At 42.4% G+C, this 23,323-nt stretch overlaps 1 protein-coding gene across 5 annotated transcripts in view; it reads right to left on the bottom strand.

Moving 5' to 3' along the window:
• Positions 1-2,437: 2,437 nt before the first annotated feature.
• Positions 2,438-23,323, bottom strand: part of FOXN3 (forkhead box N3) — a 402,468-nt gene continuing 381,582 nt past the window's right edge. For all 5 annotated transcript variants that reach the window (XM_060004071.1, XM_060004072.1, XM_060004074.1 and 2 more), the window contains one exon: positions 2,438-6,160. In XM_060004071.1, coding sequence (XP_059860054.1) covers positions 5,611-6,160 — 550 coding nt within the window. In that variant the 3' untranslated portion in view covers positions 2,438-5,610. The remainder of the gene's footprint in view (positions 6,161-23,323) is intronic.

Raw genomic sequence — 23,323 nt, 5'->3', positions numbered from 1 at the left:
TTACTGAATCAGCTGTGAGCGTCGATGTCTCAACATACATACTCAAGAAATGCTGAGTGTTTAAATAACTGAAATTGTGCTAAGGGTTTCATCTAAAAAAAAGGGAGGGGTTGGGAACTCAGGCCACAGTCATGAAAGGATGAAAGACAATTTCTAGGTTTGATAGATTCACCATATCGAAGTCTTTGAGAATCCAATATGGAATATTAACTCTTTGCAAAAAGTAGGGAAGGCTATTCTCAACTTTTGCAAATGAAATACAGTGGACAACACTGTTGCATCTATTCCAAATAAATAGTCTTGATTTCAACACTAACAAAACGAACAGGAAGGGTACTTGTGAGCATGATCACAGTAAGTCAGAAGTGATCTTTCACCCAAGTCTGATTTCAAAAGTAGGACAGACAGCAAAATGCAGCACCATAGACACATTGGTTTCGGCTGTTAAAAGATGGATCGTTTTAAAAATCGGATTTTCCTTCCTTAATTTTTGGTCAGTGAAGCTAGCACTTGTTTGCTGAACTGTGGAAGAATTGCAAGGTCACACGCTATATTCATGATAAAGCAACGGAGCTGATGAGTCTGTGCTTAATTCAAGAATAACCAGTAGGGGAGAGAGAGAGAGAACAGGAATTGACCACCATCACCGGCTCTCTCTCAAAGGAAGAGGGGTTGACAGATGAATTCACAAAGGCAGGCGGGACTATACAGAACACTGAATGCCATGTGTAAATCCTCATGGGATTCCAGAAGGGGGAACACCACACAACGTATATACTTTGATTTACACATTCCGTTACAAAGAAAAGAAAAAAAAAGACACCATTACAACTTTGTAACTGTGTTAACTGCAATATAAACCAAAGTCCCGGAGTTTTGGCAGGTAACTAAAAAGAGGGTTATCACTTAGGTTATATAGCAAAAGTGTTGATGTATATTATATATAGTAGTATAAATAATAAAAAAGTATTATTTAAATTAGATCACAGTGCTGCATTATGTGCATAACAGTGTTTGATATAGTATTCGAGCTGGGACCTACGACACAAAGGATTTAACTGTCAACACTGGTTAAGTCACAATCAAGAGGGGACACGGAGTTCAAATGTGTTCTTTTGGTGGCAAAAAAAAAAAAAAAAAAATCCTGAAGATGAAAGAAAAGTACTCCTCTACAGAAACATAAAAAAGAAAAAGGCAACATCTGGGCAGCTGTGATCCACCAGAAAGAAACGAGTCCCAACCTGAATCAAGTTTAAAAGGGAAAGAGAAGTCACATTGAGTTGAATCCAATCCCATATGGAAAACCCTCCCATGTAGGTCACTTGTACATAACTCTGATTCCTTCTCCGAGAGCCCTTTGATGACAGAGGCCAAGGGCCCACACACGTGGAGTGGCGGTCACTGAAAGGAGGAACTGGTAGCGCTTGGTGCCGAGCAGTCCTGCCGCGTCCCAGGACTGAGTTGGGCGCAAAAGCCATCCGGACGGTTTTCACTCTACAGAGCCCACAGCCTGAAGCCGTCCCGGGTGAGACCAACATTCAGTGCGATGGCCTTCTCCAGTGGCCCCGTGGTATTCACAGCTATGCCTAGCAAGGGCTAGACATGCTGAAAATCAGCTCTTAGGAAAAGCCTCCCACACATCCCTTCTAAAAACTCAGCCCCAAGACTAAAACCTGCTACAGTTGTCTTGGCCAGGGTTTTCTCACACCACCATCTCGATGTGGGTTGGGTTCATTTTAGTTTCAGATAGACAGTTTTACCAAAGAACTCTTGAACGTATATATACTGCTTAGAGAGGGGGAAGGGAAGTAGGAGCTTAGGGTATATCATAAGGCTGGGAAAAATCTATGATGCAAACTTTTTCCACAGAATACTAGGTAAAGATAAAAGACAACTGTAGAAGCATAAAAATAACTGTCTACGTGTATATCATTTAAGAAAAAAGAGCTTACAATCTCCTTCTCTTAAATGTGTCCGAGGACCAACAGCAAGTAACTGTAGATGTCATGGTGCCGACGGATGTGTTCACGTTTGTTTTCCAAAAGCATCTTCAAATATTGCTATAGTTCCCCATTTTCCCCTCCCCCCTGCCCCACGTGAGTATGTGAGATACTGGAATGACACATGAAACGCCACTTCTCCCAGCAGGAGAAATGAAAGCAAAAACACCACACCCCTTGAATGGTGCTCAGGCAATTTTTGTCAGACTAATGAGTACATAGGCTAGTTTGGAAGCTAAAAGAACACCTGACGTTTGGGAAGAAATTCCAAGACTAAAGTGATTACACTTGAGCAAAATATTCTTTCACAAATAGGCTTGTGCTTAAATTCTCTACTGCTCTTGGAGGAGGGGGTGAGAGAGGGTGCCTCCTGCCCCTTGGCTTGGCAAGGACATGGACAACCTCATTCTGCAATGAATTCACTACAAACGGCCACATACACATCGATACTTTTTTTTTTTTTTCTCAACAATCAAAATACAAAGTTAAACACAATTGAGCCATTGTTTTGGTTATGCATAATGTGTATGCCTCCAAAAACAGAAGAAAAATAGAAGAAAGTACCCTCACTAAAGTTTCCCCCAGGTCTCCCAGCGGCTCCTACGGAGGGACTGAGGGAGACTCGGGAAAAATAACACTTAGAAAGCTGCCCGATGAGGTATTTATGCAAAAAGAGTGGTTCTGGAGTTAAGAACACACTTTTATAAGATACTTATCTATTTCTCAAAGAGATCAGAAAAGTAAATCACACACATTGCATTTTATTATTTTCTAAAAGAGGCCTTTGCTCCTTTAGAAAAAGGAAATGAGGGGAGACAGCCCACGGTGGGGTTTGAATTGGAAGAAATCCCCTGCCAGAAACAGTCCTGGATGTTTACCTCTGTCTTTCAGAAGGGAAGTCTGAATTTGACCTTGGGGGTGGGGTGAGGGTGGGGGACTGAGGTGGGCTCAGTCAGGTGACAACACAGAAAGTGTCGCCCAGGTTCCACAGCTGTGGATGGCTTTTGGGGTGTCAGATGTTTGGGGAGACAGAGGGAACAGAGCACTTCAAAAAGACATCCTTATTCCCATCTACACCCTGAACAAGTATGCTGGAAGTTTTCAGGTTCAGGTAATGAATCTGACCTGTGTAGGGGCGTAGATCTTTTTTTTTTTCCCCTCAGGTTCTCTCAGCAGCAACCCAGAGGAATACAATGCACCAGTTAATTTTCACCGTCCTGGCTGATGGAGCTTCTGACAGTGCCTGATGCTGGCAGATGGGCTCCACAATGGCCCACCCTGTCCTATCTTAAAAATCAAGATCACCCCAGTTCCCTCCCTCTCCCTCACCAGCATATCTTGAGCCATGGGAGTGGGCATTTTTGTTTATGTTTTAAAATTCCCTTCCATGTGGGTGGAAGATCAAATTCTTTTAGAGGGTTCTCTGGATCTCCCCAGATCATTTCTTTTAGGCAAAGATAACAGGAGTTTCTGGTCTGCGTGGCATCATCTGGTTGTCTAGATTCAGCGCTCACAATCTAGGTGGGCTTCATTCCAGGTTGGCTCGTGTGCCCAGGTGGTAGAGACGGCCAGCCCCTCCTTCCCACCATGAGATGGCGTCACGGGAAAACATCTGGGGCTGGTCCTTCCAACACCCGTGTCACTTCCTCCTTCACGTGTACCCTAACTCACACCCTCATCCAATAAGGCCCATTAGTGTGTTTCCCCTTCTCCTGGTGAATTTGCATAATTATTCACTGCCTTTTTCCTCGAAACCAAATCATGGTCATGGTTTTCTCAAGTCAGCGTCCCATAATTCTCTTGATTCTATCATACACACTCACTACTAAGTTTGCCCTCAAATTATTGCGTCATGGTAAACATGTACAGACAAAGAGAAAGGACACACTTTTCAACAGAGAATCAGAGGGGGTCGGGGCTGAAGTGCAGACAAGGCAGTGCAGAGCTCCACCATCCAGGCCCTACCAGAACATGAAGAGATTTTGTATTGCAGAGTAAGCTCCCCAACAGTCAGAATTTGTCCCTGAAGAAGGTTAAACCTTAAACACCTGCTTCAAAAAACAAAAACAAAATAATTGGAAAAAAGGGGGGGAAAAAAACAACGAAAAAAATTAAAGGAAAGGAAAATAAAAGGAAAAAAAGAAGAAAACCAAAAGAACCTCTAAGCCTAAGGGCTTAAAAATTAGAGGCATAGCCTTTTCTCTATTTTCTATATTTATATGAAAATAATTCATGCTTCATGCTAAATACATTGTTTACCTTACAAGAACTTTATTTTTGAATAAAAAAAGTTTGTGTTTTTGTGATTTTTTTTTCTTTTTTTTTTCTTTTTTCAAAGGAATTCCATGCATTGTGGATCAGAAATTTCTGCTGGCTACACTGGCTGAATGTGGAAATCATTGATTTTCGCAAAGATGAACCTTGACTGACATTAATTGCAAACTCCATTTTGAGGGCAGTATAGGAATTTGTTTTCCTTTCTTTTTTGCCATGTTTTACTTTAGTTGTCCATCAATGTGCCTTTCATCTTTTAAAAATACACCACAATACTAATGGCAGGTTCTGTAGCTTTTTGTTTTGTTTTGCTTTCACTTGGATCAAATGGTTTTGACAGACAGAAAAAGATTTGTACCATGATTTCCTTTGTTAACAGCTACTGTAATTTTTTGGAACTTGATTTTCACTTGGGCAGTTAAGAAGACATAGCTTGTTTTTTGCATCAGTTTTTTTCTTTTTCTCTCGTGTGTGTGTGTGTGTGTGTGTGTGTGTGTGTGGTGTGTCTGTGTGTGTGTGTGCACACGCGTGTGTGCAGGACCAACCTTCAGGCTTATGGCTTGTGGAACCTTCTCTTCATTTAATGTAGAACAGAATTCAGTGATTAGCAACATCACTAAAAACTGACCCAGTTTCTTCTCATGAGTCACTGACACCTGTTGAACATGAATGGTCCAGTGTCCACCCCGGAAGATGCTACTAGGCTTCACGGTTAAGAAGCACAGAGGACTGGTGACCGCCTACCCACCCCTGCATCGCACGCTTGGGGCAATGCCAAGGGTTTCCTGGCACAATTTGATGCCCAGCGCCACGAGCTTGGGTCTGCTCCTTCCTTCTCCTCAGTTGCCTTATGTGCATTCAGTCAGCGAAAGCAACTGGGTGCACATCCTGACCTTTTAAACCTAAAGGTTGGGCCTGATAGATGGTTACTCTGCACACGTGCCTTCTAAGTGCCAGATGTGTATCCCCGTGGCATTACTGTTGCCATCCCTGTGGATTCAGCCACGGGTTTCTGACAAGCTGGAGGAAGCAATGGTAATTTTGGCTTTTGCGGTTTTGTCTTCAGATAATGAAAAGCTTTTGTAAAACAGCTGAGTGTCAATATGAGTTCTATGGCTTCAATCTCCTTTAAACATAAAATTCTTAAGGGTCCAAAACAAAGGAGGGGGGCAAATTAAAAAAAAAGAAAGAAAGAAAGGAAGAAAACCAAACCAAAAAAAAAAAAGAAAAAAGAAAAAAGAATAATAAATTGCTGATATTGCCACAAATCATTAGAAATCTCCTGACATGCTGAAACCAAATGGCCGTAAGTTCAAAACAAATCAGTGACTTGTTTTTAATTTTTTGTGGTTTCCTTTTGTTCTTTCTGCCCCTTTGCCGTCCGATTGGTGATGTTATTCAAACAGGACCGAATCCCCGCCAAGTGCAGGAGTGACCCCGCCGCCTCTTTCATCTCCTCGTCATCGCTCTCGGGGGGCTTTTCCGTGCGTCTCTTTTTGAGGGGCAGCGTGTCGCTGGGGACCTTCCTTGCCTTGGCGAGGTGCTGGCGCTTCTTGTGCTGGGACGCGTAGCCGCTGTCCCCCAGAGCATCCTTGGCCTCCTTCGGGCTGCGTTTCCTGTCATCCTCCTCCGTCTCGCTGTGGCTCTCGTGGCTCTGGAAGCTGCCCTCGCTGCCCTCGCTGCCCTCCTGGCTCCCCTTGGTGGCAAACTCGTAGTGGTCGTCGGCCGAGGAGGAGGAGACGGAGTCGCTGGCGGGCGAGGTGCTCCTGGCGTTGGAGGACTTGGCACTGCTGTAGTTGTGATCCTCCTTGGGGTCTCCACTGACCACCGGGGAGCCACACGAAGGCTCGCTCTCAGTCCGCATCCGGCAGCTGGTGAGGCCATTCCTGCGGGGCGGGGGACAGCGGCGGGGAGAGGGGCGGGGAACGGGAGACAAGAGAGGACACGGATTAAACCCCTGTGACGAGACACCCAGCAGCCCACTGAGTTGCCACAGCAGACGCTTTGACATCCAATCCGGCGATGCCCCAACAGGTGGGTCCACTTTGAAGACAGGGTCCTAAATCCTGACACCTCCGTCTTCCCTGCTTATCTCCTATCACTGACATTTTCACTCAAGTTGTGCAGCTGAGACATCAAAACAACACTCTTTTGAAGTGACAGCGGTGGAAGCGCCATCTCTTCTATTAAACCATAAAAATCAAGCTGTGCTTAGTTTCACATACCCATCAACACCGCGGAGGAGACACCACCGGGCGATGCTGGCTGGGTACTTCAGAGAAAAAAGCCCGCTCTGTTCTAAAGCGGCTCTGGTAGGAGCCTTTTGTTGGAGGACTAAATCTGATGTTCAGGAAAAAGAGACACCTGCCATGTGGTGACAGCTACTCACTCCTGCGTCCCTTCCCTCATTCATTCATTCCACAAATATTCACTGCACACCTAATAGAAATGCACGGCCTTAGGGAGGGTGCCGGGGGGAGGCATCCGAGGTGGAATCAAATCCTGACTGTCACAAAAATGTGCACAGATGAACAGAGAAGCAAGTCATGGTTAGAGCACAGACGAGACAGCAATAAGCTACCATCTACTAAACTCACCACCTGCCAGGCGCCCTGCTGCGTCTGCACAGATGATTGCGTTTAACTCTATAAAGTGGTTATATTAGCATCCTTATTTTACGGATGCTGGAAGTGAGGTCTGGAGATGTCTGGTAATTTACTTAAAGCCACACAGCTAATGAGTACCAGAGCTGGGATGAGAACCAAAGTCTTAAGCTTGAGCTCTTCGTAACATCATCAGACCGACTCTCACTCTTTTCTGATTCCCCTACAACTAGGTCACCTGCTATATATTCCCATCGGGACCCGACAGCACCCATCACACCTCTGATCATGTTATTGTGTCCACATGTCTGAGCAGTGAACGGACCTCCCTTGTGCTTCCTTACTGGCAAAGTGGGTATAGTACCTGCCCCCTGCTTCACGGGGTTGTTGGGCTGAGGATGTGGGCGAACGCCTGCCGGCACCTGGACCAGCGCCTGGCATAGCGGCAAGGACGGTGATGCTTATTCCTGATTCGGCCATACACTCTGTGGAATGAGCACCAATCCTGTCTGCACGGCAGCTGTGGTTCTGATGGTGCCTGGCACACAGAAGGTGTTCATAAGAGGCAGTGATCAGAGATGAAGACACACAGGTGGGGAGGGTTACTTACAGCTGGAGGGGGCAGAGGGAGGGCACAAGGAGGTTTGTGGAAGACATGGCCTCCCTGGCCTTGGATGGGAGGGCCGGAGGTTTTGGGCAGGGAGGAGAATGTTCCACTGTACCATGTTGGCCCCATTTCCCGTAGACTCATCCACGGGTAATATATTTCTAGATCTTGGGAAGATGGGCACACTTTTTCTTCCTACACAGCCCCAACTGTAAGCACCCTACGTTCCCTCCATAGACAGCACTTCCCACCATCACTATGATCGTGTGGTGATGTCCAGTGTCGGTGGTTCCCGTTAAAGAGTTAGCACCACAAGTCATTGATCTGTCCTCAGGGGCTAGCACTGTGCCATGCACGGAGTGGACCCACAACAGATACACCGAGCAAGTGTCGGAGCAGATGGGATTGTTTGGCAGAGAGTAGGAAGTCTGGGGAGATGGCTGTGGGTCTCCACCAGCACGTCTTCCCAGACACTCCCTGAGGAAGCGGCCCCGGCAGAAAGGCTATGGGGTGGGCCCTCCAATGAGAGTCAGTCTGGAGCCCCTTCCCTTTCTCTCCTGCCACCCCTGTGGGCCTCGAGGCTCAGGGAGATCCCGTTGCAGGCCAAAGAGAAAGGAAGAGGCGAGGAGAGTCCTTGGTGTAAATGGTGTAGCAGGCATCTCCTTCCTGCTGGTGCTCCGTTAAATTTAAGCTGGTGGAACTTGAGGATACGGGGAGGGGGAAGGGTAAGCTGTGACAAAGCGAGAGAGAGGCATGGACATATATACACTACCAAACGTAAGGTAGATAGCTAGTGGGAAGCAGCCGCATAGCACAGGGAGATCAGCTCGGTGCTTTGTGACCACCTAGAGGGGTGGGATAGGGAGGGTGGGAGGGAGGGAGACGCAAGAGGGAAGAGATATGGGAACATATGTATATGTATAACTGATTCACTTTGTTATAAAGCAGAAACTAACACACCCCTGTAAAGCAATTATACTCCAATAAAGATGAAAAATTAAAAATAAATAAATTAAAAAAAAATAAAGAGCCCAATGTTCAATTTTAGATTATCTGACAAAAAAAAAAAATTTAGGCTGGTGGTGAGGAACCCCCCGCCCCCATAACATGCACCAGCAAAATTCATGAGGGCCGTTATCAAAATTCCATCCTTGCCAGATGCCTTAAGATCATCACGATAAACCGTGACAATGACAATGTGTGCATCTGTATGATAAAGTCCTAGCAGGCTCCGGAAGGATCCCAGCAGCTGTCTTGCACTCTGTGATCCCAGATCGACACCCCCTCCCCAAAGTCCTTATAGAAACAGCCTGCCTTTCAAGACAGACAGACTTTGGGGTTCACATCCCAACACTGTTTATTAGTGAGACCTTCTACAGGCCCCTCATCTGCCTTATGGGGCTATGTGACGATAAAATGAAAAGTTCCAAGCACAGAAGACGGCTCTTAGGGGTGCCTGAGAATTCTGACACGGGCCCCTCTCTTGCTGTCTGCCTGCCCAGAGCTCTCTCTGCTGCCCCAAGCAGTCCCATTTTCCTTCTAGGCCAGGTCAGCAGGCTGATGGGAATGCAGCAAAAAGTAAGAGGGAAGAGGCTCGGAGACAGAAGTTCCTCACGGGCTTGCCTGTACAGACAGCCCCTGTGCTTTGGGGTATGGTCTCTGCGATACGTTTTCTGCAGACTTCCTGTTTTTTGGCTGTGCCTTGGATGCACAAAAGTGGCCAGGGAAAGACTCCTGTGAGGTATTACCAAACATGAAACTGGGTAAATGTAATAAATTGTACAGGTAGCTATGAAGAGGTATTAAAGTGAATGAAAATGAAAGTCCCGTACAATGGTTCTCAGGATTGCTGCTGTTGCAGGTTAACTCTTGTGAAATCCCCAAATAATTAGTCTACTGAACTAACCTAAAAGGGTTCTGAATGAACCCAGCTATACTTGGATGAGTTGACCGGGCTATGGTTGGCTTTTAGAAAATCAATTCAGTTCTGAATCCTTATTTTTTTTTTAACAACATGGGCCTTATGATTCACTTCACTACCACAGTTAAGCAGAATTTGATATATCTCTGAGCACCTATGAAGAGGGAGACAGAGCGGGAGAGGAGAGGGAGAGAATTCCGGGAGCAAAAGAGTAAGAAAAAGGCAAGTGTTGCAAAAATCTAATTCTTAGTGAATCTGGGTGAAAGGTATATATGGTGTTCATTGTGCTTCTCTTTCTTTTCTTTCCACAGGTGAAACATATTTTTAAGTAAAACGTTTGGGGTGCAGGGTAGAGGAGTGGGAGAAATACACCAGAATGAAAGCAACGGTACATTTCAGTGCCTTGCTGTCATAAGAGGGAACGTTCTGAGCCTGAGAGCTTCTTTTTATCTCTTTCTCTTTCAAGGATATAAGCAAGCATAAACCATAATGGAAAAGAATATTTAAAAATATGTATATATGAGTATAACCGAATCACGTTGCTGTACAGCAGTAATTAACACAACATTGTGAATCAACTATACTTAAAAAAAAAAAAACAAGGATATAAGCAAGCATGAGAGAAGCACTCAAGACACACCAGAATCACACTGAGACCTTCTTCTTAAAGGCATCATAGAAGTGAAGGATAAGAGAGAAGCAAATCACTTCCCTAGCTCATGAATTCAAGGCTGTGCAGTGCAGGGTCTCTGGTTCCTCCTGGAAACACACTGCACGTCAACAGGGATTCCACAACCCACACCTTGCAGCGCTGGCCCCACACAACCACTTCACAGACAGACAAAGAGAATAAACTCAGGGAGCCCCGTGACTCATCCGAGGTGGCCCTGCTAGATCTCAAAGACGGCTCAGGCAGGAAACTGAAATGTCTCCATCCCCCCCAGGAAGCAAGCTTACTGTGATGAAGACAGGAAACAACTTACCATTTGACAATATTTCTGGGTGAAAACAGGTACACAGACGTAACTTCACGGAGTCAGAATTACAATATAAATACATCTCTCTCACACTCGATATTGATACAATTAGCTTTCCCTGAGATTTTAGCATGGGCTCCTGATCCATAAATTACACACAAGCTCAGCAGGAAGAGACAAGCTCCTTCAATTATTAATCACTCGATGCAAGGTTGTTCATGGTGGGACATGCTGGCTGCACTGACTTGGTGTCAGAGACCTCCTGCTGCAGGGGCTGTCATTCCGGGGAACCAACTACTTTAAAAGAAGAAACCGGGCAACCTGGACATGTTGGAAGGGGGATTTCTAACCACCTCCTTAAAAATCATTCATTAAAATGAACACTCGATACATCTGAAATGCCTGCCATTTTTCAGTTTCAGCTGAGTTTCTATGTAACAGTACTCACAACACTCATGTGAGCATAAATTAAAGCCACCTGATTCTACTAGGATGACACAGAACCGCATGTTATTCATCTCAAATAAAAACCTGGTATTCATTCTCTTGTCAAATTGGCCGGGGGGGTGGGGGTGGGTGGGCAGGAAATACTGAACATAAAAGGTGAGAAATCACATTAGTTCAGGCCGACAATGAGCAACGCTTGCAACTAACAAGTTAAGGTATAGCTTCTGATCAGACATGGCCATTTTGCTGGTTTTTTTTACGGGTTCATGATTTGTTCCATTATCGTATCATCAGTATTGATCTCATCAGTGTTGTCTCCACCTTTCACTTGTGTACCAGGGTTCTCTCTCTGGAGCTGGTGGTTTTAAACCTAGCTAGCATTGAGGGTGAAGTTGTCCTCCTTAGGGATTTACTTGAGAATACTGGTCTTTTGCCAACTGTGAAAAGAAGGTGCAATTAATGGGATTATAGAAGCAGCACTCGAAGTGCGGCGCTTCTGTCCAAAACCGACTGTAGGTAGAAAGACACAGAGGACAAGAGATGACCTGAAGCTTCCATTTCCAGCCAGTTGGCAGAGGAGATATTTAGAAGGCATTCTTCCAACTATCATACAAAAGATACTGGATAAAGGGCAGCAACATATTTCTGAGTCATTGTTGGGTTCCCTGGAAAATAAGGGTACTCTTAAAGCTCTACATCAATGCACATGTACCAAAAGAACTTCACACACACACAGACGAAAATCTAAAAAAAAACGGGACAGAATCTGAAACATGAGCAGTAGGCAACCAAGAAAGGCAGGGTTTTCGTGAAGCAAATGCCTCCTCTAGCCCTGGGACAAGAGCCCAATCTTAGGGGGAGGGAGCGGCAGGAGGATTGATTTTGGCAGCTCCCGGGTTTCTGTGGCCCCTTGAGGGGGTTAAAGTGGCCTTGGATGCATTGGTCCCCAGGCTACCAGCAGAAATTTTAAAAGCAAATGCTCTCTTGAAGAAAGCAAGCCACATTGAGGCCATCAGGATTCCTGTATATCAAGTTTAATCAAACATTCAAGTAGAAGCTCATAACCTAAAATCACCAAAAAGGCCACTAGGAACGTATGAATGTAAAAATGCCACATAAAAAGCTAGGACCCTTGAATGATGACGCCTTCAATGAGATCCTAGGGAAAAATAACTGCCCCTCACAGGCAGACAATGGGGATAAAAGCCAGCCTTGACCTCAGCTCCAGATGGAACTGGAGACAAGAAAAGCCTCCCTTGAGAATTTTTAACCACAAGCCTGAAGTCTTGCGGGTATGAGGCCAGAATTCTACTGTGTGGACCAAAAGACCTTAAGCTAAATTTAGTTTCAAGTGCCCAATTGTGCCTACTAGAAGAAAATACAAACCCTTTTTGGAAGAACATACTTTAAACCCAGGCCACAAAGAATTCCCACAGATAAGATTTTAAGGAACATATGTTCACAATTAAAAAAAAAATCATTAAACACAAAAGAAATACACCAACATAAAGAGACAACAGAAAAAACATCCTATAGAATCTGAACTGCAAAGTCTGAAAATATTGCAATAATTAGGCACAGAATGTAAACTATGTATAAAAAAATAAAAGAAGGAATTGACAAATATTAGAAAGAAAGACTGGATTATTAAAACCAAGCAGACAGGTTTTGGAATGCATCAAATAGAATTTCTAGAGCTGAAAAAAGATAATCCCTGAAATTAAAAAACTCAATGTAATTGAGTTGTAAAACAAAAAAAGTAAAAAAAAATTGGTGAATTGAAAGATGGAGCTAAAGATATGATAGAAAACGCAGCAGAGAGAGATGAAGAGATTGAAAATATGGAAGAGAGATTGGGTAATACAGCACACAGTAAGAAGATCCAATATAAATCTAACTGGAGTTCCAGGGTGAAAGGAAAAATGGGGAAGATCCAATCCCAGAATAGAAAATGGCTGAGAATTTTCTAGTTTTGATGGAAGTTACCAATCTTCAGATTCAGAAAGCCAACAAATCCCATGGAGGATAAATAAAAAGAAATGCATATCTAGATACATCATAGTCATTACAGACAATACAAAGAAAAAAAAAAGGAGTAGAAAGGAAACACATTACCTAAGGAGAAGTAGCAATTAAGATAAAACCAGTGACACAGATGAAAGTGGAACAATATTCTCAAAGTGAAAGAGAAAAAAAATAACTGTCAAACTACAATACTATTGTCTAAGAATGAAGGCAAAATAAATATGTTTTCAGACAAAAATTTAAGACTTTAATTAAAAGCAGATACTCATCTATAGGAACTTCTTAAGAATATTTTTCAGGAAAAAAAAGAAAATGATCCAAAAAGAAAGGTCTGACTTAGAAAACAAACTTATGGTTACAAAAGAGGAAAGGTGGAGGGGAGAGATAAATTAGGAGGCTGGGATTAACATATACATACTACTATATATAAAATAGATAATCAACAAGGACCTGCTATATAGCATAGGGAACTTTACTCAGTACTCTGTAATAACCTACATAGGGAAAGAATCTGAAAAACAATAGATATATGTGTATGTATAACTGAATCACCTTGCTGTACACCTGAAACTAACAACATTGTAAATCTACTATACTCCACTGTAAAATAAAAATGAAAAATAAAAACAAGAAGAAAGGTCTCAGATGCAAGAAAAAAAATGATAAGCAAAGAAAATGTATTCAGGTATTGACCAGACAATACAATAGAGTCGTCCCTTGGTGTCTGTGGGGTTTTGGTTCCAGGACCCCCACAGGTACCCAAATCTGCAAACGCTCAAGTCCCTTATATAAAATGGTATAGTATTTGCTTATAACCTACGCACATCCTCCCATACACTGTAAATCATCTCTAGATTACTGATAATGCCTAATTCAATGTAAATGCAATGTAAATAGTTGCTGGTGCACAGGGCAAACAAATTTTCAATTTTGGAACTTTCTGGAATTCTTTTTTTTCCCCGAATATTTTGATTGAATCTATGGATGCAGAATCTGTGGATACGGAGGGCTGACTATAGTAACAACTGACTTAAAAAAAACAAACAAACGAGAAACTGAAATAGAACTAAAGTCCTCGACAAATGTAGCATATCATTTGGGAGGTGAAGAGAACAGAAGTTAAAGCATTCCAGGAGCCTTGTATAGATCAGGAGGTTAAAGATACTGATTAACTCTACACATTTTAAAATATTCATGTTAAAAGTTCAAGGATCAACACTAAAAGAAGAGAAAAATATATATAATTTCTAAACCATCAGAAGAGGGGTAAAAGGAATGAGGAGTGGAAGAATCATGATCAATTTAAAACAATGTTAGAAAGGAATCTGGAAAAGGGGGGACAAACAAATGCAAACTAAGATGGTAGAAATAAATCCAAATATGTCATTTAAAATGGGCTAAAAATCTTCATTAAAAGGTAAAGATCATTAACACAGACCTTTTAAAAAGCCATATGCTGCTTATAAGAGATGAACCAAAAACATAAGGATTAAGAAAGGTTAAAAGTAAAAGGAGGAAAAACATCGTGCCATGCTGGTGTAGCTACATTAAAACCAGATAAGATAGATTTTTAAGGCAAAAATCATTATTACAGATAAAGAGAGTCATTAAACATTCATAAAGGTTCAATTCACCAGGAAGATATAACTGTTCTAAACATGGAGACCTCCAATAAGATAGCTTCAAAATACACTCCAAATTGGAAGAGCTATAAGGAGAAATGATCAAACCCACATCTCCTTCCCTCCCTCCTTCCTTCCCTCCACCAGCCCCCTCCCAAAACACACACAGACATGGTTAATAGGTAGATTTGATCTAATGGACATACATAGAACATGTGCTCATAATGGAGAAGGTATATTATTTTGAAGCACACACAAAATATTTATAAAAACTGATATACACTACTAGACCACATAGCAAGTCTCCACAAATATCAAAAAAGCAGTATCTTACAGGGCAATTCTCTGACCACAATGTATTATAATTAATAATCAATGTTGAAGAGGTAACTAAAAGCAAAAATAAGAAATAACCATCTCCTCCTAGGTTTGAAAATTTAAAGACACACTTTTAAAAACATGTATGGGTCAAAGAAGGAATCAAAATGGAAATTAGAAAATACTTTGAACCTGTAACAATAATAAAAATAAAAGATATCAAAACTTACAGATGCAACTAAGCAGTAGGTTGAAGGAAATTATAACCTTAAACTTTTATATAAAAAGAAGAAAAGTTTAAAATAAAAGTATCCAATCCAGACCAAACAACAAAAAAGAATAAGCTCAAAGAAAGAAAGGAAATTATAAAGTAGCAGAAATCAATGAAATAGAGAATAGATACAACCTTATGCCAACATATTTGAAAACAGGTGAAATGGACAAATCCCTACAGTTACCAAAATGAATTTTAAAAGAAATAAAAAATAAATTATACTATAATCATTAAAGAAATTAAATCAATAGTTAAAAATCACCCCACAGGGGCTTCCCTGGTGGTGCAGTGGTTGAGAGTCCGCCTGCCGATGCAGGGGACACGGGTTCGTGCCCCGGCCCGGGAAGATCCCACATGCCGCGGAGCGGCTGGGCCCGTGAGCCATGGCCGCTGAGCCTGCGCGTCCGGAGCCTGTGCTCCGCAACGGGAGAGGCCACGGCAGTGAGAGGCGCGCGTACCGCAAAAAAAAAAAAAAAAAAAATCACCCCACAAAGAAAACACCAGCTCCACAGTGTTTTGCAAGTAAGTTCCATCAAACATTAAGCAATAGATAATTCCAATCTTACCTAATCTCAGAGAATCTAATAGCGAATACTCTTTAATTCATTATATGAGAATAATGTAATCCTGACATGAAAACTAGATAAAAATAGCACTAGAGAAACATGGACATGGACAAATATACAAAATTCATACCTAAGATGTTAGCGTACCAACACTAGCAATATGTAAAAAATATAATGTACCATAAGCATATCAGAAATGCAGATTTTACTCAAAATTGGGAATTTATAATGTAATTCACCAAGTAAAAAACAATGAGAGGGTTGATCGACTTCCCTGGTGGCGCACTGGTTGAGAGTCCGCCTGCCGATGCAGCGGACACAGGTTCGTGCCCCGGTCTGGGAAGATCCCACATGCCGCAGAGCGGCTGGGCCCGTGAGCCATGGCCGCTGAGCCTGCGCATCTGGAACCTGTGCTCCGCAACGGGAGAGGCCACAGCAGTGACAGGCCCATGTACCGCAAAAAAACCAAAAAAACAAAAAAAACCAATGAGAGAAAAAATTTATAGTTATCTTAAATGATGTAAACATTTCGTTGATGAAATTCAACAACCATTTATGATAAAGTATCATAGCAAGCCAAAAATAGAAGGAATTTTTTTTGTTATGATAAAGTATATTTCCTAAAAAAACCTATAACATTCTATCAATTGTTCAATAACATAGCTCCCTTTAAAATAAGACACAATATAAAGATGTCTATTACCATTACTTTTACTCAGAGGTCCTAACTGCAATAGGACAGGAAAAATAAAAGATATAAGAATTAGAAAAATCCACACCATTATTTATATAAGATATAATTTTATACATAGAAGAATCTACAGATAAATTATTAAAGTTACTAAGCCGGTTTATTTTATTTAGCAAGGTTGCTGGAAAAAATCAATATACAAATAATTAACTCCACATGGATTATAGATTTAAATGAGTAGGAAAAACTTTTTAAATCTTTTAGAAAAAAACTATAGAAGACCATACGATCTTGGAACAGGGGCTTTTTAAAGACACTAGATTTCATTACAAAATGATTACTAAGCATGAAAATTAAGAGCTTCTATTCATCAAAAGACATTACTATGGACCGTGAAATGACCATCCACAAACTTAGAAAAGTTATTAGTAACACATATAGTCAATAAAGGATTAATATCCAGAATATACAAAGAACTCCTACAAAGATAAGAAAAACAGAAACAACCTGATAGAAAAATGAATAAAAATGTTGAGCAGGCAATCCATCAAAGAGCACATTCAAGCAGCCAATTAAATATATGAAGAACTGTGCAATATCTTTAGTAAGAAGGGAAATGGAAATTAAAATGCAAGGAGATCGTGTCACATATTCACTAGATTGGTTGAAATTGCAAAGTATGACAATTCCGAATGTTTGTGAAGATGAAGAGGAATGGGAAGCATCATACTCTGCTGGTAGGAGTGTAAATGGATACAAGCACTTTAGAAAACAATTTGTCATCATCTGGTAAAGCTGAGCATGTTCATACCTTACAAACCAACAATTCCCACACCTGGACATGCATCTTAAATGAAACTGGAGCCATGTATAGGAATTTCCATAGCAGCTTTGCTTGTAACAGCAAAGAACTATAAACAATTCAAATGTCTTTAAAAAAATTGTGGTATAGCCACAGAGTGGAATATTATAAAGCCATGAAAATCATCATCAGTTACAACTATATGCAGCAAACCAAATAAACTTAATAATGAATAAAAAGAGCAAGTTGGAAAGAAGACATATAGTATCATTCTAGTTATATAAAACTCAAAACCAAGCAAAACTAAATACAGTATTTACAGATATCAAAAATACTTTTAGAAACCTAGGAACAGTAAATACAAAATTTGGGATTATGGTTATCTTTCAGATAGTGGGTGCAGGGGCCTCTGATGCTTGCTCCAGCTGGGTAGCCCTTGCCAGGAAGCATATGGGTCCAACAACTCCAGGACTTCTGTCTCAGTGGTCACCCCCAGGGCGGGGGCAGGAAGGAGCATAATTTTCTCCCATGAGCTGCAAATCGTCCCCTTAAAAGACTGAGGTAAATGTGACTCCCTCTCTGTACTAGATCGCAGAACACAACAGGAGTGATCCTAAAACTCTCCTCTATGAACCGTTTTGCATTTGGCACAGTTCTGCATACCGGGAGAGCAGAGGATTTTTAGATACAATAGGAAAAGCCCCCTGGACTTTCAAACCAATGCCATTGATTTGAAACACGAGGAGCAGCTCCAGAACGCTGATCAAATTTTACACAGGGAACTTGCTGGTCATTGTTTAGATTTCTGGACCAGAAGAGACAGAAGTCAAGACAAAAAGCCGAGCTGGCAGCCGAGCAGGAACTCTTGTGCATCCTTTGTCCTCCTGGTACTGTTTTTTCCTTTTCCCTTTAACTGCTCCCTTTAGTAATATTTCCTCCTCTCCTTCCCACCACTAAGCATAACCTCATACTGAGTTTTAGAATTGCCTTCAAAGACCATGGTTTCAGAAGATAAAATCTGACAGGTACTTGGCTTTTAAAAAACAAAACAAAATACAATACAAAAGAAAGAGATCAGTGGCAAACTTTCCCTCCAGTTGTATAACTGGTCCCCACCCTATCTTAAAACTGAAGGTTGCAGGCTTCCTAAACTCCTGTGACAAACACCTTCTCCAAGGGAAAGACAAAGAGAATGACAAGGAGTAGATCTAAAGCTGATACGTAGGTTTTCCTGGTGACTCTATATGGACAGGACCTTACGTATTAATCTTTTGTATGTATAGAACCATTAATTTCTGACTTGCTTCCTGTTCCACGGGAAGTACAGTTTTCACTTGAGGTTCTTAGAGATCCAAATGAAATTAAGCAGCCTTAGGTGGTGATCAAATGGAGCTTCCTTATAATTTTACAACAGGCTATGGTTTAGACTACTGTCATGACTCCTCAAAACCATGCCTTTGCCACAAATGTGCACTGTCCTCAAGGTGGCACAGAAGCCCAAGCTAAAGCCTTTTCTGGCGGTTGGGACTGAGCTTCAGATACCCAGAAAGGGGGCCTGGGAAGGTCTGTGGAGGGCAGGTTGGATGAATCCATAAGGCTCTCCCCATTACTCATTTCATTTTTTTTCCTTTTTAAAAGTTTGTGATAAAATACACAAACAAAAAACCTTACCATCTTAACCCTTTTGAAGCATACAGTTCAGTGGCATTAAATACATTCATAACATTGTGCAGGCATCCCCAGCATTCATCTCCAGAACCCTTCATCCTGTAAAATTGTAACTCTGTCCCCATTAAACAATTTACCTCCCCATTCCCTCTCTCCATAGTTACTGGCAACTACCACTCTACGTTCTCTCTCTGTGAATCGGACTACTCTAGGTACCTCATATAAGTGGAATCATACAGTATTTGTCTTTGTGAGTGTCTTATTTCACTCAACATAAATGTCCTCAAGGTTCATCCATATTGTAGCATGTATCAGAACTTCCTTCCATCTTAAGGTTGAATATTCTATTGTGTGTATATATACCACATTTTGCTTGTTTGTTCATCTGCTGATGGAGCCTTGAGTTGCTTACACGTCTTAGCTACTGTGTGAATAATGCTGCTATGAACATGGATGTACAAATATCTCTTTGAGAACCTGCTTTCAATTCTTTTGGGTATATACCCAGGAGTGGAATTGATGGCTCATATGTCAGTTACTATTTTTAATTTTTGGAGGACTGCCATCCTGTTTTCCACAGTGGCTTCACCATTTTACAACCCTACCAACAGTGCTCAAGGGTTCCAATTTTTCCACACCCTTGGCAACTCTTGTTATTTCCTGTTTTCTTGACAGTGCCATCCTAATGGGGGTTAAGTGGTATCTCACTGTAGTTTTGATTTGCATTTCCCTAATGATTAGTGATGTTGAGCATTTTTCTATGTGCTTATTGATTACTTGTGTACCTTCTTTGGACATAAGTCTGTTCAAGTCCTTTCCCATTTATGAATAGGGTTGTTTGTTTTTCTAAGTATTTATTTATTGAACACCTGTATAATGTTTACTGTGCGCCAGGCATGTAACTGTGTGTTAATCCTAATAACTCATGAGGCAGGTGCTGGTTTTCTCTTGAGAAGCCCAGGCACACCTGGCCCAAGGTCACACAGCTGCAGGCTATGGACCCAGGAAACTTGGTTCCCAAGTTCATGCATGCAATTTCTGGGCTCTCTTGACATACGAAGGATGGCCCTTCCACCAGTTCTCTCTCAATCCTCTGGCAAGCCCTGGACATTTAATTTTTCTCTGCCACCTGAGAGGTCACTTGGGGTCAAAAAGCCTTAAGAGTTGAAAACAAGGTGGCTCAGACCCAGGAGAGTGCTACGGCCTGTACCTGGGAAGCAGCCCATAATTCTATGAATGTAAGAAGTCTTATGCTCCCATTTCCCAAGAGTTCCAGAAACAGTTCTTCTTGGACTAGAATTGTTTGTCCCATTCAGTGTATTCTCTGCAAGAAATTTCACTGGAGAAGCAGCAGAAGACACGGGCATAAAACTATGAGACGTGGGAGCAGTTATTTTGAGGAAAATGTGTCTTGAGGACTCTCTGCCCAAGCAAATTTAAAAATAAGCAGGTTTCCGATGTCTAAGGATGGGCTGATCCCTGAGGTTATTGAGTAAAAAGTCAACACTGTAAAGTCAATTATGCTATTGACAGATACTCTTACAAGGAGATTACACATCATAATTATATGCAAAGGAACCCAGCAAATACAAGCTGTGTAATGATCAGCTAATAAAAGTAACACTTCATCTATGTCAATAACAGTTTCAGAGTTAAGACAAACAAACATGGCCTTTGCCACTCAGTGGAGGAAAAAAAAATCCCTGAAAGACAAATATTTTCACTTAAGGAGAAGTTGCTTAGACTCACACAGAAAACCTGTCACACAAAGCAGGGTAGGAAACAGGTCTTCAGGGGGTGCTAATGACTTTCTGGCCCTCCTGCCAGCCCCAGCTGAACTGATGGGGACAGCAACCCCTGTAAACATGTGAACACCCCCAGGGACCCTTGGTCACTGCCACGTGGTCTGGCGGACGACGTTTGCTGTTGTTCTATTCTCTGCTGGACTGTTTTCCCCATAACCTTAGTTGAATTTAGGTTCAACTGACAAATGGCCAAATTTAAAACAATTGCAATTGCAATGAATGTGAAAAAGCAAAACAAGATCCCCCCCCTCCCCTCCAAACACTTCTTAATGGGTTTTACACAGTCTCTCCCGCAAATACCCACCTAGCTATGTTTATATTCATTTTTCCTGAAAGTGTCGCACTGCCTCCTATTTGGGCCATAAAGAGGGCAAAGGTATTATAAGCAAGGGTCCCTGATCTTCCAGAGCCTGTGACATTCCTCTCCCTAATGTCTCTTAAACTGAGGTGGAAAGTGCAGAATTGGTATTTGGATAATGGACTGCTAAGGCACAATGGTTTTCTTTATCTCTATTTATGCAAATGGAAACTTGTTTAGTTTCTGCAAACTGCGGTTGTACATTTCACTGAAATGATTCTGCTTAAACCTCCTGTGATGTTGAGGAAGGTCACTCTTCGACTATGAGTGCTTTTGTAGGGGGACAGGCGTTATGAAGCTACTGTCACTCAGCCCCAACCCCAGACTACTGTAGTGTTTCGTAAGCTGGAGCAGGCTGGGCTGGGGCAAGCCACATTTCTGCAGCACTCCTGGCTCTGCCTTCGAGAGACTGGGAAGGGGGTGGAGGAAGAGGGGACACGCTCCTTCCTGTGTGCTTCCTGTTCCTGCGTCACCCCAGCAATGCCTCTTCCCCTCTGCAGCGCCAGTTCATTCCTATAGTAGGTGCTGAATCCAGTTTGTGATTTTTCCAATACTGGAGACCCAACTTCTTCACGTTCCCTGAGAGGTACATGCCCTAGCAGGAGGAGCTTTCTCCTTAGAGATACCTCTGGTCCTGCAACGGGTCCCTCCTCTGAGCTCAGAGATTCCAGCCCAGCTCAGTGGTACCTCCTAAGAGGTCTGGATCCCAGCCCCAGCCCCTCCTCTGAGCTCTGAGGTCCAGCTTTGAGAGGCAGTCATTCCAACCTCACCCGAGGGGATGTGGCTACTTCCTACAACTGTTTCCTCCGTGATACCCTGAGTTCTCTGTTACCCTTCCAGTTGCCTGGTTAATAACTTTCTACCTGGTTAACGGTTCTTTATTTTGAAGTCTCTCTGTTCGAGTACCTAGTGTGGCTTCTGTCTCCCAACTGGATCTGACTGATGCACAGGTCTAGCCCTGAACCTGTTTTGTGGCCTTTTACCGTGGAAGGAGCCTAGGTGAGGCACTGGCTGGACTGGATGAGTAGCAACTCTTTTACCAAAAAGAAGACATCATTGTTTTGCTGTAGTGCTATGTTATCTTCTAACCAGAACATAACCAGTTAAAAAAAATTATATTTTACATAATGCTTCTAGAGGCTAATCAGTAAATTTTTGCAATAATATATGCCATGAGGGTAATAATTAAAGTTAGGAATTAAAATTAGGAGCAGCTCCTGCTGAAGGCCAGCCCGGTCTCAGGCCTCCCTTCGCTCTGCCTGGCTCTTCCCTTCTCTGAGGGAATGGCTGGAGCCACGTGGAGAGCTTCGTTCGCTTTCAAAGGCACTGAAAAGATGCTGAAGACGACAAACTGAAAGTCTGTACCCAGCATCCGCTCAGAAAAGTAGATTGTTACTCCCCGTAAGAATAGTCTACGGTCTCAAAGTCTTCTCAACCAAAAAGGCAAACTAGGAGGTTAGGCAGAAACAATTTTAAGAAAGAACGGAAAACAGAATGTCTCTCTCATAATGTGAGGTCAAGGCATGGATATATTGGCTTCATGGAAGAGGCTTACCATTTATGAATTCAATTACTGATCTCAGGATATCTAAGAAAAATATAGGAGAAGTACAAGAAAAAGAACCTTCCCATACACTTTTGGAAAGTATCACCATGTCTGGTTAATAGAAATGATAAGTGGTTTTTATCATTCTATGACTCTTCTAATTCCTACCAACTTTCCTCCTTAGCAGGTTCCAAATGCCAGCGCCTGCCCTGAAGATTAAGGACTTCCATCCTGGCAAAAGTAGTTGGTTTGCTGGGAGGATTAAAAGACACAAGTGAGTGGAGAATCTCCACATGGTTGATTCACGTCAGGGAGCTCGACCCTACGTGTCCCTCAGGGCCCAGTTAACAGACTTCCTGGGATGGTTTCCTTTGGGACATGAAACACTATGAAAGCAAAATCGCCATTAGGTGTGAACTTGATCCAAAAGTGCAGGAAAGAAGCTGGAAGGTGATGCTGTGAAGGGACGCAGCTCAGCATGGCAGGCCTTTTCTAAACAAGGAGCTGTGCAACATGCAATGAGACATCAGCCAAGTGAGTGAGACCCAGCCCCCGTCCTCAGCGAGCAAACCACAGAGGACAGAGGGACACACACACATAGGGTCACTCATCAAAGGGTCACAACCAAAGCATGGGCTTATGGGTTCCAAGAAAAGAGAAATTAATCTGATGTTGGCTCAGAGGCCTGTGCAGAAAAGCTTTGTGAAGGAATCATTTTTGTGATGGGCCATGAAGGATATGCTGCCTTGTATATGGAGTCTGAGGGAAATTGACAGAGAGGAAACTGTATGAATAAGATGGGCAAACATTGGATGTATG

The sequence above is a fragment of the Delphinus delphis genome, chromosome 2 (genome assembly GCF_949987515.2).
Source record: "Delphinus delphis chromosome 2, mDelDel1.2, whole genome shotgun sequence".
NCBI lineage: Eukaryota > Metazoa > Chordata > Mammalia > Artiodactyla > Delphinidae > Delphinus > Delphinus delphis.
The sequence above is the reverse complement of the archived record's forward strand: the minus strand, read 5'-3'. Positions and strand labels throughout refer to the sequence as shown.